The sequence below is a fragment of the Glycine soja genome, chromosome 1, assembly GCF_004193775.1.
Source record: "Glycine soja cultivar W05 chromosome 1, ASM419377v2, whole genome shotgun sequence".
Lineage (NCBI taxonomy): Eukaryota > Viridiplantae > Streptophyta > Magnoliopsida > Fabales > Fabaceae > Glycine > Glycine soja.
The window spans coordinates 45,286,271-45,300,612 of record NC_041002.1 but is presented as its reverse complement, the minus strand read 5'-3'; the positions used below and the strand labels follow the sequence as shown (position 1 = coordinate 45,300,612).

General features: G+C 29.7%; 1 protein-coding gene across 1 annotated transcript; it reads right to left on the bottom strand.

The window, feature by feature from the left end:
- Window positions 1-5,717: 5,717 nt before the first annotated feature.
- LOC114416807 (CBL-interacting protein kinase 2-like) lies at window positions 5,718-9,544 on the bottom strand. Its single transcript, XM_028381830.1, has 2 exons — window positions 9,390-9,544; window positions 5,718-7,904 (listed from the first exon to the last, which is right to left on the bottom strand). The coding sequence occupies exon 2, from the start codon at window positions 7,473-7,475 to the stop codon at window positions 6,072-6,074; it is 1,404 nt and encodes a 467-aa protein (XP_028237631.1). The 5' UTR covers window positions 7,476-7,904; window positions 9,390-9,544; the 3' UTR covers window positions 5,718-6,071.
- Between the last annotated feature and the right edge of the window lie 4,798 nt (window positions 9,545-14,342).

Genomic DNA, 14,342 nt, shown 5'->3' with positions numbered 1-14,342 from the left:
TATTTTTCTTTTTCTTTAGGATGGCTCCCCATCCTTGTTCACAACCATCACATTCTATAACTAGATAATCAGAATCTAATGGTAAAGACAGATATGGCAAGTTATTAACCATTTCTTTAATCTTCTGAACTAACTTTATATCCTCAGTATTGAATTTTCTTTGTCCAGTCAAAGATGTTTTGTTGTAAAGAGGGGTTGTATATTTTCCCAGGTCTTTGATGAAATTTCTTGAATAATTAAGCAAGCCTAGAAAAGCTCTTAGGGTCTTTATGTCTTCCATTTTGTCTGGGAAACTAAAGATTTTTTGGGATATATGAGGTTGTAGTCTTATTTTTCTGTTTCCTATTTCCGTTCCTAAAAAGGAAATATGGGTTTTACAAATTTCCATTTTTGATTTTGAAATAATCAACCCAAATTTTCAAATAAATGAAGAACTTGTTTGAGATGCAAATAATGTTCTTCTTTAGTTTTTGAAAAAACAAGTACGTCATCTATATACGTACAAGTGAATTCTTTATAATTTCCAAAAATATTATCCATTTTTCGTTGAAAAATTTGTGGCGCATTTTTTAGTCCAAACGACATTACTTTCCATTCAAATAATCCTTCTGAACAAGAAAAAACAGTCCATTTTATTGAATTAGGATGCATTTTTACTTGGTGAAATCCTGATTTTAAATCAAATTTTGAAAACCATTTAGCTTTCTGTATCCTATTTATCAACACATCTTTTGAGGGGATAGTATATCCATCTATGTTAGTGTTATCATTGAGCCTTTTGTAATTATAGATCATTCTAGTCTTTCCTCTTTTTTGTTCTGAGTGTTTATTAACAATAAAAGCAGGGCTTCTATGAGGACTAGTACTGGGTGCTATAACTTTCAGATCTAATAGGGTTTTTATGTGATTCTTACATTCTTGTTCGAAATTCCCATACTGAATATCTTTAGTTTTAATTATCAGGTCTGGGTTTATGATTTCTAATTTGCATGTAACTGGATCTTTTTCCCAATATTTTGTAGGGTCTTCTCCTATTATGCTAGTTTTATCAATCCATCTATAATTTGTTGTATATTGTCAAAGGTTATAATTTTGTTAATTTTGACAGCTTTGTAATCAGATTTTGCTACAGATAACTCATATTGTAGTTCTGTTTCAGTTTTTATGCTTTCTAAAATACTTTCATAATAAGAATCATGGGATGTGTTGTATGTTTTTATAGTGTTTATATTGCCATGATTTTTTGATTCTTTTATTTTACAACTACCGGGTGTATCACAAGGACATTGTTTATTCTTGGTAGGATTAGTGGGGGCATCACCACGCTTTGTTCGTAACTCTGATGTGATCTCATCTATTATAGGTGACATTTGTGAGTTTGTAGAAATTAATAGGTAATCTTTTGTAATGGTAATTGATCTATTATTATGTATAATAAAATCAAGTCCTAAAATCATTTTTTCTTTAGCAGGTCATAAGTCTACCACATCTGCTTTATTTATAAAAATTTTATTACCAAAAATTTCACAATTTGTGGATAATTGAATAGTGAAAATTCGTGTTTCTATATCATTTGTTATTATGTCTCCAGACATTGTTCTAGTTTTGGTTATTAGGTTGCTTTTGAAACAATTGTACTTGGGTACAATACTTTGGCATATAGAAGTGAAAGAACAACCAGTATCTACCAAGGCTTGCAGAATTATTTCAGTTTGGTTAAATTTATTTATTTTAGGAAAATTTATTTTAACTAAAATGTGTAGGCTTTGTTTTTTTCTTTATTACAAATTATGGGAATGCAATCTTTGTTTTGCAATGCCATAAGCCTACTAGTATGTTCTTCAGTACATTTTGGATCTCTTTCTTTTTGGAAATTTTTGTAAAGAAAATCTACCGTCTTTTCTATTTGGTTTAACCTGATTTCTAGAGTGGAGATCCGATTATTCATGATTTTATTTCCAAAATCATTTTCCTTCTTTGAATCAGGGAAATCTATTTTCAGGATAGTTTGTACGCAAGTTTTGCAAAAGTTTTTGTAGCATAAGCTACAGTGAGCTCTTAACGTTTTATGGGGATATCTTTTACAGAAGTGACATTCTTTATGATCTGGTCCTATGTGGAATTGTATTTCGTGTTCATAGTCACTTAATTCTGTTTTGAACATTAAACTGTATCCCAAATCATCAAGGATTTCTCCATACTGATTGTATTTATCATCTACTGGGTATAGATTTGTATATTCATTTTTTGTGAATTCGTTTAAAATCTTATAATCTTTGTCAGGCTCCTCTTCTCCAGATGTATAGTCAGACCAACTAACTATTGAATATATTTCTGAATTTGTAGAGTTTCATCTATAGGGATAAGATTCATTCTACAGCTTTTTATCAATTCTGCTTCTCTTGTGAACAAATTAGTTTTATTTGGACAATCCCTTGAGTAATGTCCTGGTTGGTGACAAGCATAACATTCCAATTGCTTTGTGAATGTTTTATTATCCTTTAGTTTTCTAACATGTCTCTCTTTGTTGAGAGTAGGTTTTCTAGAGCTAGAGGCTCTAATTGAATACCGTCTGGTTAGATTTTTTCTTTTGGACGGTTGTTTTGGAGGTTTATACTGGGGTCTTTTCCTCCTAATTTCTTTGTGGTATTGTTGAGGAGCATATATTTGTTTGCAGATTTCTGAATCAGCCATTTTTATTTGTTTATTAATGGCTATGTTGGTACATGTTTCTTCCATTATCTTCATTATGTGTTGGATCCTGACAGTTAAATTGTTCATAACTGGGTCAACTTGGTCGTCATTCCAACTGTCTCTAATTTTTTGTCCTAATTTACCTGGGATTTTTAAAAATAATTTTTCTCCTAAAGATCTATCTGTAAATCCTCTTGCTATGGAGGCATACATTAGGTAATCTTGGGTAAATTCTTTTATCTTGCCAAAATAGCTTATAGAGAGTCTTTCTAAGTTACCCATATAAATTTTTTGTCTGATGGTATTTCCATCATTTACAGATTAGGCTGTGAAAATTCTTTGTATTAGACTACAAAAATTATGGATATTTGGGCCAGGGTCTATTAGATTTGTTTTGATTTGTTCTGGGAAGGTTTGTTTAAAGGATTCCCAGCAAGCTCTAGCTATGTCTCCTAGATATGTTTCGGCTCTTGCTATCATGTCTTGACTATTGGATACATGGTTTTCATGGTTTACCTTATAGTCTCTTATTACAGCAGAAGTCCATTGTTCTATGTAATTTGGAAGTAGTTGTGGGTCAATACTTCCTATATTTAATAAAAGAGATGGCATATTGAATGTTGGTTCTATAGGCATCCTTTTTCCTTTTGATTTTATATTTTCTCCTATGGTTAAATCTACTGGAGTAATGACTTTTTCACGGGGGAGGAATCCCATGTTATAATCTTCTGTAATATAATCAAATTGGGGGTTAAAATTTGAGCTAGAAGCATCATTCATAAGTCCCCTATGAGTTTCAGGAAATGGTATTAATGATTCTGTTTCATTATCTTCAGACTTTATATTGAACATTTGTTTAAAATTGATTTCATTTTCGTAAAATTTATTTAAATCAATTTTTGTCAGTAAATCTTCAATGTTATTTTCATCAGAATTTTCTTTATCTATTAATGAAAATAATCTTTGTCTGAAAGCATATTCGTTTTCTTCATCAGTGTCATCTGAATCTGTTTCATTATTTACAAAACTTTGTCCTTGACACCTTTTATTTTCTTCCCATTTTTTAACTGCTTTAAGAAGTTTTTGGGAAAGGTGAGTTTCTTCTAAAAAAGATTTTCCGGTTTGTTTGTGTTCCTCGTAAGGAATGTATGACTCGAAATACGAACAATGCCATAAGTTCATCATGGACATTCTAGAGGTTCTATTTCCTCTTCTGGGGGATTTTGTATGTCTTCATAATCAACAAATCTTACTGAAAGACTGTTTCGCCTGCTTGTTATTATGGCAGAAGCAGGAGTGGTTATTGCACTTTTAGAGGATCCAGCATCAATATGTGTTTGCCATTGATTATTTTGGTTTCTGGAGGAATCAAATATTTCTGGTGGCAAAAATTGAATTCCACCGGATGATAGTGTTGTTACCAGAGGGTTTGTGTTTATTCTATATCTAGGGGATATTTGGTCACTTATTCTACCGATGAAAGTGATATCTAAGTGCAAATTATGTCCCTCAAAATTTCTTCCAAATCCTATTGTTTGGACTTCTAAGTTTATATTTTGTATGAAATCACTAAGGTTCATTGTGTAATTAGGGGCAATATAGATCAAGGACATCGTTTGGTTTAAGTCTATTTCTATCATCCCTATTATGGCTTGAGAATTATTATCCCTAAACCTTTGATCAAAGAGTACTACGAAGGCTTTAGCACCTACAAAAGATCTTGTTAGAGACCTAACACCTATGGCGATTAGTCCTAAGTGTACATATCTTCTGTTTGTATTTAGGAGTTGTCGTCTTGTTTGATCAGAGATTAGTCTGATAATCTCATGTCTTCCGTCAGGAAGATGAAAATCATCAATCCTTCTATATCTGTATAGGCTAGTTCTATCTGAGGCCAACCAATTTAAGTTATATAATTGTCTAGGATTAAGAGAGTCTATCCTAGAATTTGATCCAATATCAACATTGGATTCTATATCCACTATTTGTTCAAGTTGTCTGGTTCGAGAATTTGTTCTTCTAAAGAATCTATCTAAGATTCCAGGAGATTAATTTATGGATTCTCTAATAGGACAACGCTTCTATCACTTTCTTCTTTGTTCCATGAAGAGCTCTTAGTTGCTTTTCTGTTGTAACAATTGGTAACAAGATTTTCTTTTGTTGAAAACCGAACTAATGAAATTAAGTAAATTCTTTGTACCTAAAAAGTTTCAAGAATTTTTTTGGACAGAATAACAATTATTGTAAAGTTTGAAACCACCCACAAAGTATTATCAATTTTAAAATCTTACTTGGATATTGAGCATTTATCAAAGTTTATTTAATAAGAACTTAATATTTTTTTCAATAAATAAAGAATTGTCTGTGACTTCGAAAAAAGAGAACCGGGTTGATTTATGAATATCTACAACTAATTGTTACAATTAATATAATTATGAGAAATATACAATTTTCTATGTATAGTTTCGACAAACATTTTACAATTTTTTTATAATTTAATATAATTTTTTAAAATGTTTTTAATATCTCCTAATTAAATTATATATAATTATTTTTAGAAGAATAGAAGTATCAACATTTTTAAGTTCCGATAGGTTTCACCAGAGTACCACCAAATGTCACTTTCTTCTTTGGCATATACTCAAGTTTTACCTTCATATTACAGCATATTCTATCATCGCGCTAGAGCCAATTTGTTTTAGAATTTGATAATAGAATTAATTTTGAACTATTATAATCGATATGTACACAAATTAATCTTAGTTGCAAATTTTTTAACACAATAAATAAAAAATTGATTATTGAATCTTGCCAAATGGGCACTTAATATTCAAATCTGTCACTTTTTCTTTTGAATGACAGTTTACTTCCAATACAACATATGAAAGATATATTGTCCAGCTTAAGCCTATGTGCTAGTTCATGATACTTGTTATCAGTGGCAAGAGTTGGTGATGAAAGAATGGAAGGAAATACAAGAAAAGGAATCTCAATTTTTGAAGGCAAAAAACATTACAAGATCCTTGAAATTAATAATTTTAAAAGAATTTTATAAATTAAAATTGACCGTGTTTTTCACTGGCATTATAAATAAGGGATCCTGAAGCATTGTATCCAAGACATGCTCAAGCAGATTCTGATGCCATTTTAAAAATGCTAATGCCATTTCTAACATAGTCGATAGACTCAATACAGAGATAACAACAGAAGACCCAAATGGTCAAATAAGAAACTAACTAAACAAGCTGAGCAAGTAAATCCATACATGCTTAACCACCCACCTTATTCCGCGACAACGATCAACATGACAGTGTGCACTTGACCAAGAACATAAAGCATATACTACAATACAAAACCCAATCTAGGGACAAGATTCATTACGCAGTTGATTGTGGCACAACCTCTGATATGCCAGGATAAGAAGGTTGTTCCTCTTTCTGCACCACTCCATGTTGCAATGGTTGTGGTTGTTCTCCTTGCCAGTTCCAAACAATGTCCTTAAGTGCAGGCCTAACTTCCTGTTTCAAAAGCTTTTGGTACTCCAATGTATCTCCACTAGATTTTTTTAACTCAACCAGATGGAAGACTGGGGTGATCTCAAAAATCTCTGCATCGATACCCAATGGCCCTTTTCTTCCTTCCTTGGAACCTTCCAACTTGAACAAACCCCCATCTTTCTTTTTCACTTTCAGCCGAAGACGCCTGCAAATTTCTTCCAACTTGGAGATGATGATTGAGGCTGGCTTGTCGGATGTAAACCGCTCTTCTTTCTTTCGATCGGTCTCCTCGAACAAACCAGACAAGTCAAAACCCGAGGAATAGGAGATGATGTCAAAAGCATTTAAATTATTACAAGGCTTTGAGTTTTTTGCCGGTTCAATAGGATCTCCATTCTCACAAGCTCCAAATACTCCATCAGCATCGAGAGGAGCCAGTTCTTCATCTTCATTCTGAGTAATGGTAGGCTTCTCTAACCCCTTTTTGAACCAAGAACTTTCCATAATTTTGGCCATTGATATCCTTGTCTTTGGGTTTGGATCCAAGATTTTCGACAGCAATCTGCGTACATCCGGTGCAAACCAGTTAGGAAATTTGAATTCTCCCCTGCCAATCTTCCTGTACATCTCCATCAGATTAGAGTCTCTAAATGGAAGAAAACCAGCCAATAGAACATACAAGATCACCCCACATGACCATATATCAGCTTTGGCTCCATCATAACCCCTTCTGTTTATCACTTCTGGAGCAACATAGGCAGGGGTACCACATGTAGTATGGAGTAATCCATCTTGGTGCTTAGTTTCAGCAAGGGCACTTAACCCGAAATCTGTGACCTTCAAATTCCCGTTTTCATCCAGTAGAAGATTTTCTGGTTTCAGATCGCGATGGCACACGCCTCTGCTATGGCAGTAGTCAACAGCACTGATCAATTGCTGAAAATATCTCCTAGCATCATCCTGCTTGAGCTTTCCTTTGGACACCTTGTTGAAGAGCTCACCGCCTTTTACATACTCCATGACAAAGTAAATTTTGGTTTTGCTGGCCATTACCTCATAAAGCTCAACCACATGTGGATGCCTGATTAGCCTCATCACTGAAATTTCACGCTTAATCTGATCAATCATCCCAACTTTCAGAATCTTCTCCTTATCAATAATCTTAATGGCCACACTCATGCCAGTTATGATGTTTCTAGCATGGTAAACCTTCGCAAAGGTTCCTTGGCCTAATAATCTCCCCAGTTCATATCGTTGCATAAGCACACCTCCTTTTTGCTCCATTTCTAGAAACACGTTTTTGTGAAAACCAATGCAGTACAGGCAATCACGCGACCAGAAGCAGGAAACTGCCACTCAAGAAATTCAAAGCTCAACCGTCTTCACAAACATCATGTTTGGAAATTGTACAATGGCTGAGATTTCTGGGCACCTCAGTCGCTCGAGCACAAAATAGATATGGGCAGTGGACTAAACATCCAATGTCATCAAGGTTGAACAAGGCTAGCTCAGATGGAGGCACGGACTCATTAGCCTCAGTGAAGGAATTCTTAACTATCAAGCACATCTTTCAGCATTCCCTGATTTTGGTGATGACACTAGAGAACACTGAAGAATATGAACTTAGAAAGTTTGAAGAATAATTGAGGAATGAAGCAGCTCCTGGTTAGCCTTCCAATTACCCAGCAGTAGAACATACAATGAAAGACACACCTGAAAGAAAGATGACCAAATTTAATAAGTAAGCTCAGAGAATCTAGTCTCCTGAATGAATTACACAAAACTTCTACAAACATAACCAGCATAATTTCTATAAATTATTTCTGATGTCAGCCTTTAACAATCCCAAAATCAAAAAGAATAAAACAAAATATTTAGTACATCAATTACAATTCTCTCAAGTCTCAAGTAGTCTAGTTGTTTCTAGAGTTTTACAAATAAACGATTCATAACAAAGAAGAATAAAACAAGATTAAACAACTAAGGCAGAAATGTAAGATGTCAAAAACTAAGAATAAATCCAAACCAGAGAAGGCAACACATTATGTAGAAGAAATAAAATTCAATAATATAATCAATCAGCTGATGGCCGAAGCACACAGTCAATACAACCCAATACACCAATAATGAACTTGAGATTCATAAAAAGGAATATGTAAACACACGAAACCTGCATTATGTTTTGGATTTCATTTTCACACACAAATAAAATCATTCACACTCATCTGATCAAGTTAATCTTCTAAAGTTGGAAAAGTCTAACTTGAGAAGAAAACAAAAACTCAGTAAGGTTTCAAATAGGCAAGTATAACTATAACTGGGTTGGCACCGTTTCCACATGCATGTGGTTCCACTTTCCATTACAATAGTTACCCAACTTTGGCAATCTATCTACCAATTTTCATGCTTCTGTCACATGCAATAAGTTATTGCCAACAAAATCTTCCAGAAAAAAGAAGAAATAAATTACAAATTTGCCGTTAAGAGAAAAAGGCAAAATAAACACAAACACCCCTCTCACCAAGACAAAGAGAGACATGGAGAAACACAGCTTAACTCGTCAAAACAACAACCATCCACCTATACCAGAAATTTGGTTTTAACAAATCATAATCTTTTACAATTTAAAAAAAGAATATATTAAAAATAATTTATTATTTTAAAAATTGACCGAACGTGCACTTAGATCTTCTCATGTTTCACAAAAACCAAGTTTAATCAACATTACACACCTTATAATTATTTGTGTCTTTCTTTCGCATGAAAGAACACATAAGAGGACCAAATTACTAGTGGCATGAAATATATAGCGTGTTGGAAATCAGTTTGAGAAATAAGAAATCATTTTTGATATATATATCTGTGTGTGTGAGAAGCTATAACTAGTAGCTTCTTAAAATCACATTTCCAGAAAATCACGTCGGTGATGTGAAACCAAACACGCTAATAGACTACTAATAACTCAGAAGCGTAAAATCCAAATCCCCGACACCATGACGAACGATTTTTCTCATGAAACAGAGACAGAGAGAAAAGAAAAGAAAAATCATTTTGAAACCCACGAAAAGAAAATCGAAAAGTTTCAAACTTTGAAGGAAAAAATGAATCCAGACTTCAAAACTTCAAAAAGGAATGAAGATCCAAAAATAACTCAGAAAAAATATAGAAGAAAACTGAAATGGGTAAATCTCAATTTACCTGCAAGATGGTTTGAGAAGATTTCTCTCTCTCTGTTTTTCCTGTGTTCTTTTTTGTTTTATGGTGCAATGAGAGGAATGGTGAGGGTAGAGGCGTTATAACTAAGAAGGAGGAAGAAAAGACAGAGAAGTTGCTGTCAAGTTTAACAAATAAGAGCATAAGAGAATATTCTAACACCTTCCAGTTCTAACTTCTAAGCTGCAAACCCACATTATTAGCATATAAAATTGTTGTCTCAAGCATATGTTTTTAATCATTTTAAATAGTATGATATATTCTTTATGCATTCAAAATAATAAATATTTTTTTATTGAATGTTCTTGAAGCATTGACTAGTATTTGTAAAAACAATAAAGTAAAATATTTGTTACATTTAATAAGGGAGATTTTCATATAAAAAAAGATTCTGAATTTCCATAAAAATATATTTGATATTTTACTTTTTTAGTATAAAAACTTTTTTTTTTAAGATAGAATAAAAACTTTGTATAACATTAGAAAATAGAAAATGTAAAGTCATAAAAAGGAGATATATTTATATATTTCAAAATTTTATACTATCTAATTTATAATAAATAAGTAAAATTCTGTCAAGATCTTTCACACAAATAAAATCACGTTAGATTTTAATATTATGATTGAGCTTGATTTCCCTCATGAAAGATAAAATTTGATTTTCTTTTTGCCTGTTGATTATTTTTTTCTTCTTCTTTCATATAATTTTAATTAAGAATTTAACAAATATATCTTTTATATATATATATATATATATATATATATATATATATATATATATATATATATAAAGAAATACATTTTAATGCATTAATATACTTAAATTAGATAGGTTGAATTTTTGTAACAATCTTTGCCAATTATAAGAAAAGTCTATGGTCAACTAATTAAGTTAATTTGCACTCATACAACCGCCTCATTTGAATTTAGTTCAATCATCATTTATTTTTAGTGAGTGAAGAGAAATGCAAAATTATCACTACTTTAAAAAAATGGCTTTAAAATTTAAAATTTAAAAATATCAAATAAAAATATAATATTAGTATATTAAAATTGTTTAAAATTTAATTTATCATTCAAACAATTTGCTCTTTTGTAAAATCTTAACAGTACTCCTGTTACAATGTGACAAAACCTTCAAGAAAAAAAAACAAAATTAATTTAAATGTGAAATTGGTGAGAAATGTGACAACAAATGAGACAATAAAAATGATGTCTTGTTAATAAATAGAGAAAATAAGTTATACAGTACAAAATAAATTTTGATTAGTCAATTAATATTATGTATAATATATATTTTTTTTAATTTTTCTGATAATTATTTAAAAAATTATATCAATCATAATATATGATTGAATAACAGTATAAAATTAATGTATTCATTCATGTGAACATTAAATTTTAATAACTATTCTTGAATATTAAATGAAAATATAATTTTAGTATATTAAAACTGTTAAAAAATAATTAATTAATCCTTCAAACTTTTCTGCTTCTTTCTTAAATCTCGGTAACAATTCCACTTGCTACAATGTGACAAAATGTTTTGGGTGTGGGATTGGTGAGAATTTGGGACAATGAATGGGGATGTGAAAATGATGCTATACCAAACATCATTCAACGCCTTTTCCCTGAGTAGTAGCAAGTTCGGCTGCGCCACATGGCACTTGAATATTCGCAGCACCAGCCAGTTAAAGCCTTCCCGTGTTGTGCTGCGTACACAGATAACAGCTGCATCAATGATAGGACACGTGTCACTCACTGATTGGTGGTCATACCTTACATGTCGATCCGACGGGGACTGCTGTTTCAGATTCAGAATCCAGCCTTCACCCGGGTCAGACTCGAATACATGAATGATTGAATTATTGGTAAAGATCCTCCATTTCTTTTTTCTTTATGTATTTCATTATTAAATTTTTTAGGAAAAATAAATATTACTTTCTATAAAGTGTGTGTTTCATTTCTGTTTTATTTATTTTCTAAAACACTTATGAAATAGAGGAAATGAAGGAAAAAAGAATTGGAGAGAATTTCAATCCCTAGAGTAGCGTCCAATTTTTTTTTATAGTACAACATATAGATAAATACTAATCAATTTTGTAATAACAAAGAATCTAAAAAAAATTATTGAAAAACATAAATGCTCACAATATTTTTGTGTTCTTTTATTATTCTTACAATAAATATTTGCTTTTTCTTCTTTTTTTTTTTTTTTACTAATACTCTTGAGACATTGGTTAACAAGATTCTAACAAATGTTTAGGAGAAGAAATGTTGTTTAAGTGGATTCTATGGAACCAATACTCTTGTAAGGCTTTGTTGGGTAGTACAAAAGAAAAAGATAAAAATAATTGTGAGGAGATAGACTAAGTTGGTGTATTTGATAGATAAACTAAGTTTTTATAGTTAGAGTTCATATATGAGTGATCTGTTATATTTTGTAATAAAAAATTATTTTAAATTAATTTCTTAATCAATGTTTAAGGGGTGCTTAAGGGTATTGGTTAGTATTTTTCTATTTAGTTTAAAATAGGAAAAAGTATTTATAGAAAATTTATATTTAAAAATAATCTATGTATTCATAGTATAAAACAATTTTTATCCTATCACTCAATCAAAAAATTAATATGCATGATAATTTTTTTTTTTACTTGTTCAATACTACCTTAAAAGTTTAACAACATTTTTTTTGTTGATGGATATCGTAAAAAATTCTCTTATATTTATCTCATCCCAAAATAAAAATAAAAATAAACTTAAACCTTCAACTAGTTGTTAAATACAATTTTATCCCACTTAACTAACCTCATAGAATTAGGTACATTATTTTTATCGTTCATAAATTTATTTAATGCATGTCTTTTATAATATTAATTATTTTATTTTTATTATGGCATTTTTTTCTTACATTAATTTTTAAATATTTTTTACGTTCATAATCAATATAAGAAAAATAATAGCAAATATTATATTAAAAATAAAATAATTTTAATATAAATAAACAAATTAATTATATTTCTAATTTATGTGTTATATTTTTAAGTTGACAAATAAAAAATAACAGAAAAAATTTGTGTTCAGTTAAATTTATTTTTAAATATAATTAATTTTTTTTATTCTCGATAGTTTTTAAAGAATTTTTTCCTAAAGAAGTTATTTGTCTGAACTAGTAATATTTTCAATCATGTACTACTCTACTAGTACTTATTTTATACTAGTTTTTCTTTATAATTTTTCTTGATTTGTTGAGATAGGAAAGAAGAAAGATAGTAAGAGTGTGCCTATATTTGTTATTTGAGATTGGAAGGGAGTAATATGAAATAAACTCTTAAATTAGTACCTAAGATTCTTTGAGTTTTACATTTTTGTTCTGACATTAAGTCCATTGATATTGTTAGGACATCATATTTGTGTAAATGAGTCAAATTATTTTTAAATTTAAACTATTTAAATTTAACTCGTTAAATGTTTGATCAAATTTATTTGTTTAATTAAATAAATAAACTTAAGATTGAGCTTGATTATCTAAATCAGTCAATTTTAAGCTTTACAAGCTCGATATATATAATAGCTAGTAAATAGTTTGTTTATATATAGAGAAAATTAAAATTAGATAAATTCTACAATATATGTTATATATAATTACATAGATTTCACAATATCATATTAATGTTTAACACATATTTTTATTTTTGGATTATTATATATTATTAAAATATTTGTTTGACATAATTATATTAAAATAATTTATTAAATACTAAATTGGTAAAGTTTAAAAAAATTTAAGAATTTTTTTGTGAATTAAAAAGTAGTTAAGTTTTAAATGAGCTAAACAAGTTAAATTCAAACTTTAGTTTTTTTTAAAACAAGTCAAGCTCGCTTTTAATTAGGCTCATATATAAGTGAGTCCCCACTCATTTTTTTTTTACAAGTCAAATTTAAATTTCAAGTGATGAGCTGATATACACTTTTATATTTAAAATATTATCTGCTTTAGTATTCATTAATCAATTATGATTTTGTCCTTATTAAATGAAGCTTGGATGGGTTAAGGAAAAAAATATTTACAAATTATTCTTAACCTTAACTCTAAATAATATAAGACTTTTTCACATACCAAAACGATTTTGTTTATAAGTGTTTTGGTATAGTTGATTTTCTATATCTAAAGCATTCAACGATAAAAAAAAAAATTGTATTTTGTCTCGTTCAGTGTATTCGGGCCTTTAATGCTAAGCCTGGTTGTCCTCAGTGATTTTCAGTTCTCCTAGGAAACTATCCCTTGTGTCATGGTTGGGGCTGTTAACCCAAGATTTTCAGGATGTCTGAGTTGGTTGAGGAACAAATTCCTTAGAGAACCAAAAACCATAAAAAACAACTATACTTAACATAAAAGACCGAAATAAACTCAAAGAGTTAGAACATATTTTAAATCCGTAAATACTTTGGATATAAACAAAATCACTATCCCAAAACCATAATTTTTTTAAAAAAAGTTTAAATGCAATCTTGGTTATCGTATTTTATTCAATTTATAATTTTGATCTCTTTATTTTTAAAATAAAAATATTTAGTCCCCTATTTTAGAAATTTGAAATTTTGATCCTATTGTTTCAAAATAAAAATATTTAGTCTCTTATTTTAAGATATCTACAATTTTAATCATATTCATAATTTTCTCTATGTTTTATTTCTTATATTTTATTTAATTAAATTATTTTATTATGGTATTTTAAAGGAATGTTAGGTCTAGGTTTAGTTTATGTTTTATTTTCTTTATTTCTTATATTTTATTTAACTAAATTGAAAATTTGCGATTTTTTTAAAATAAGAATCTAATGTCTCTATTTTAAAATACGAGAACCAAAATTTTAAATTTTCTAAAATAGAAGGATCAAATGTCTTTATTTTAAATTGAGGGATAAAAATTTTGGA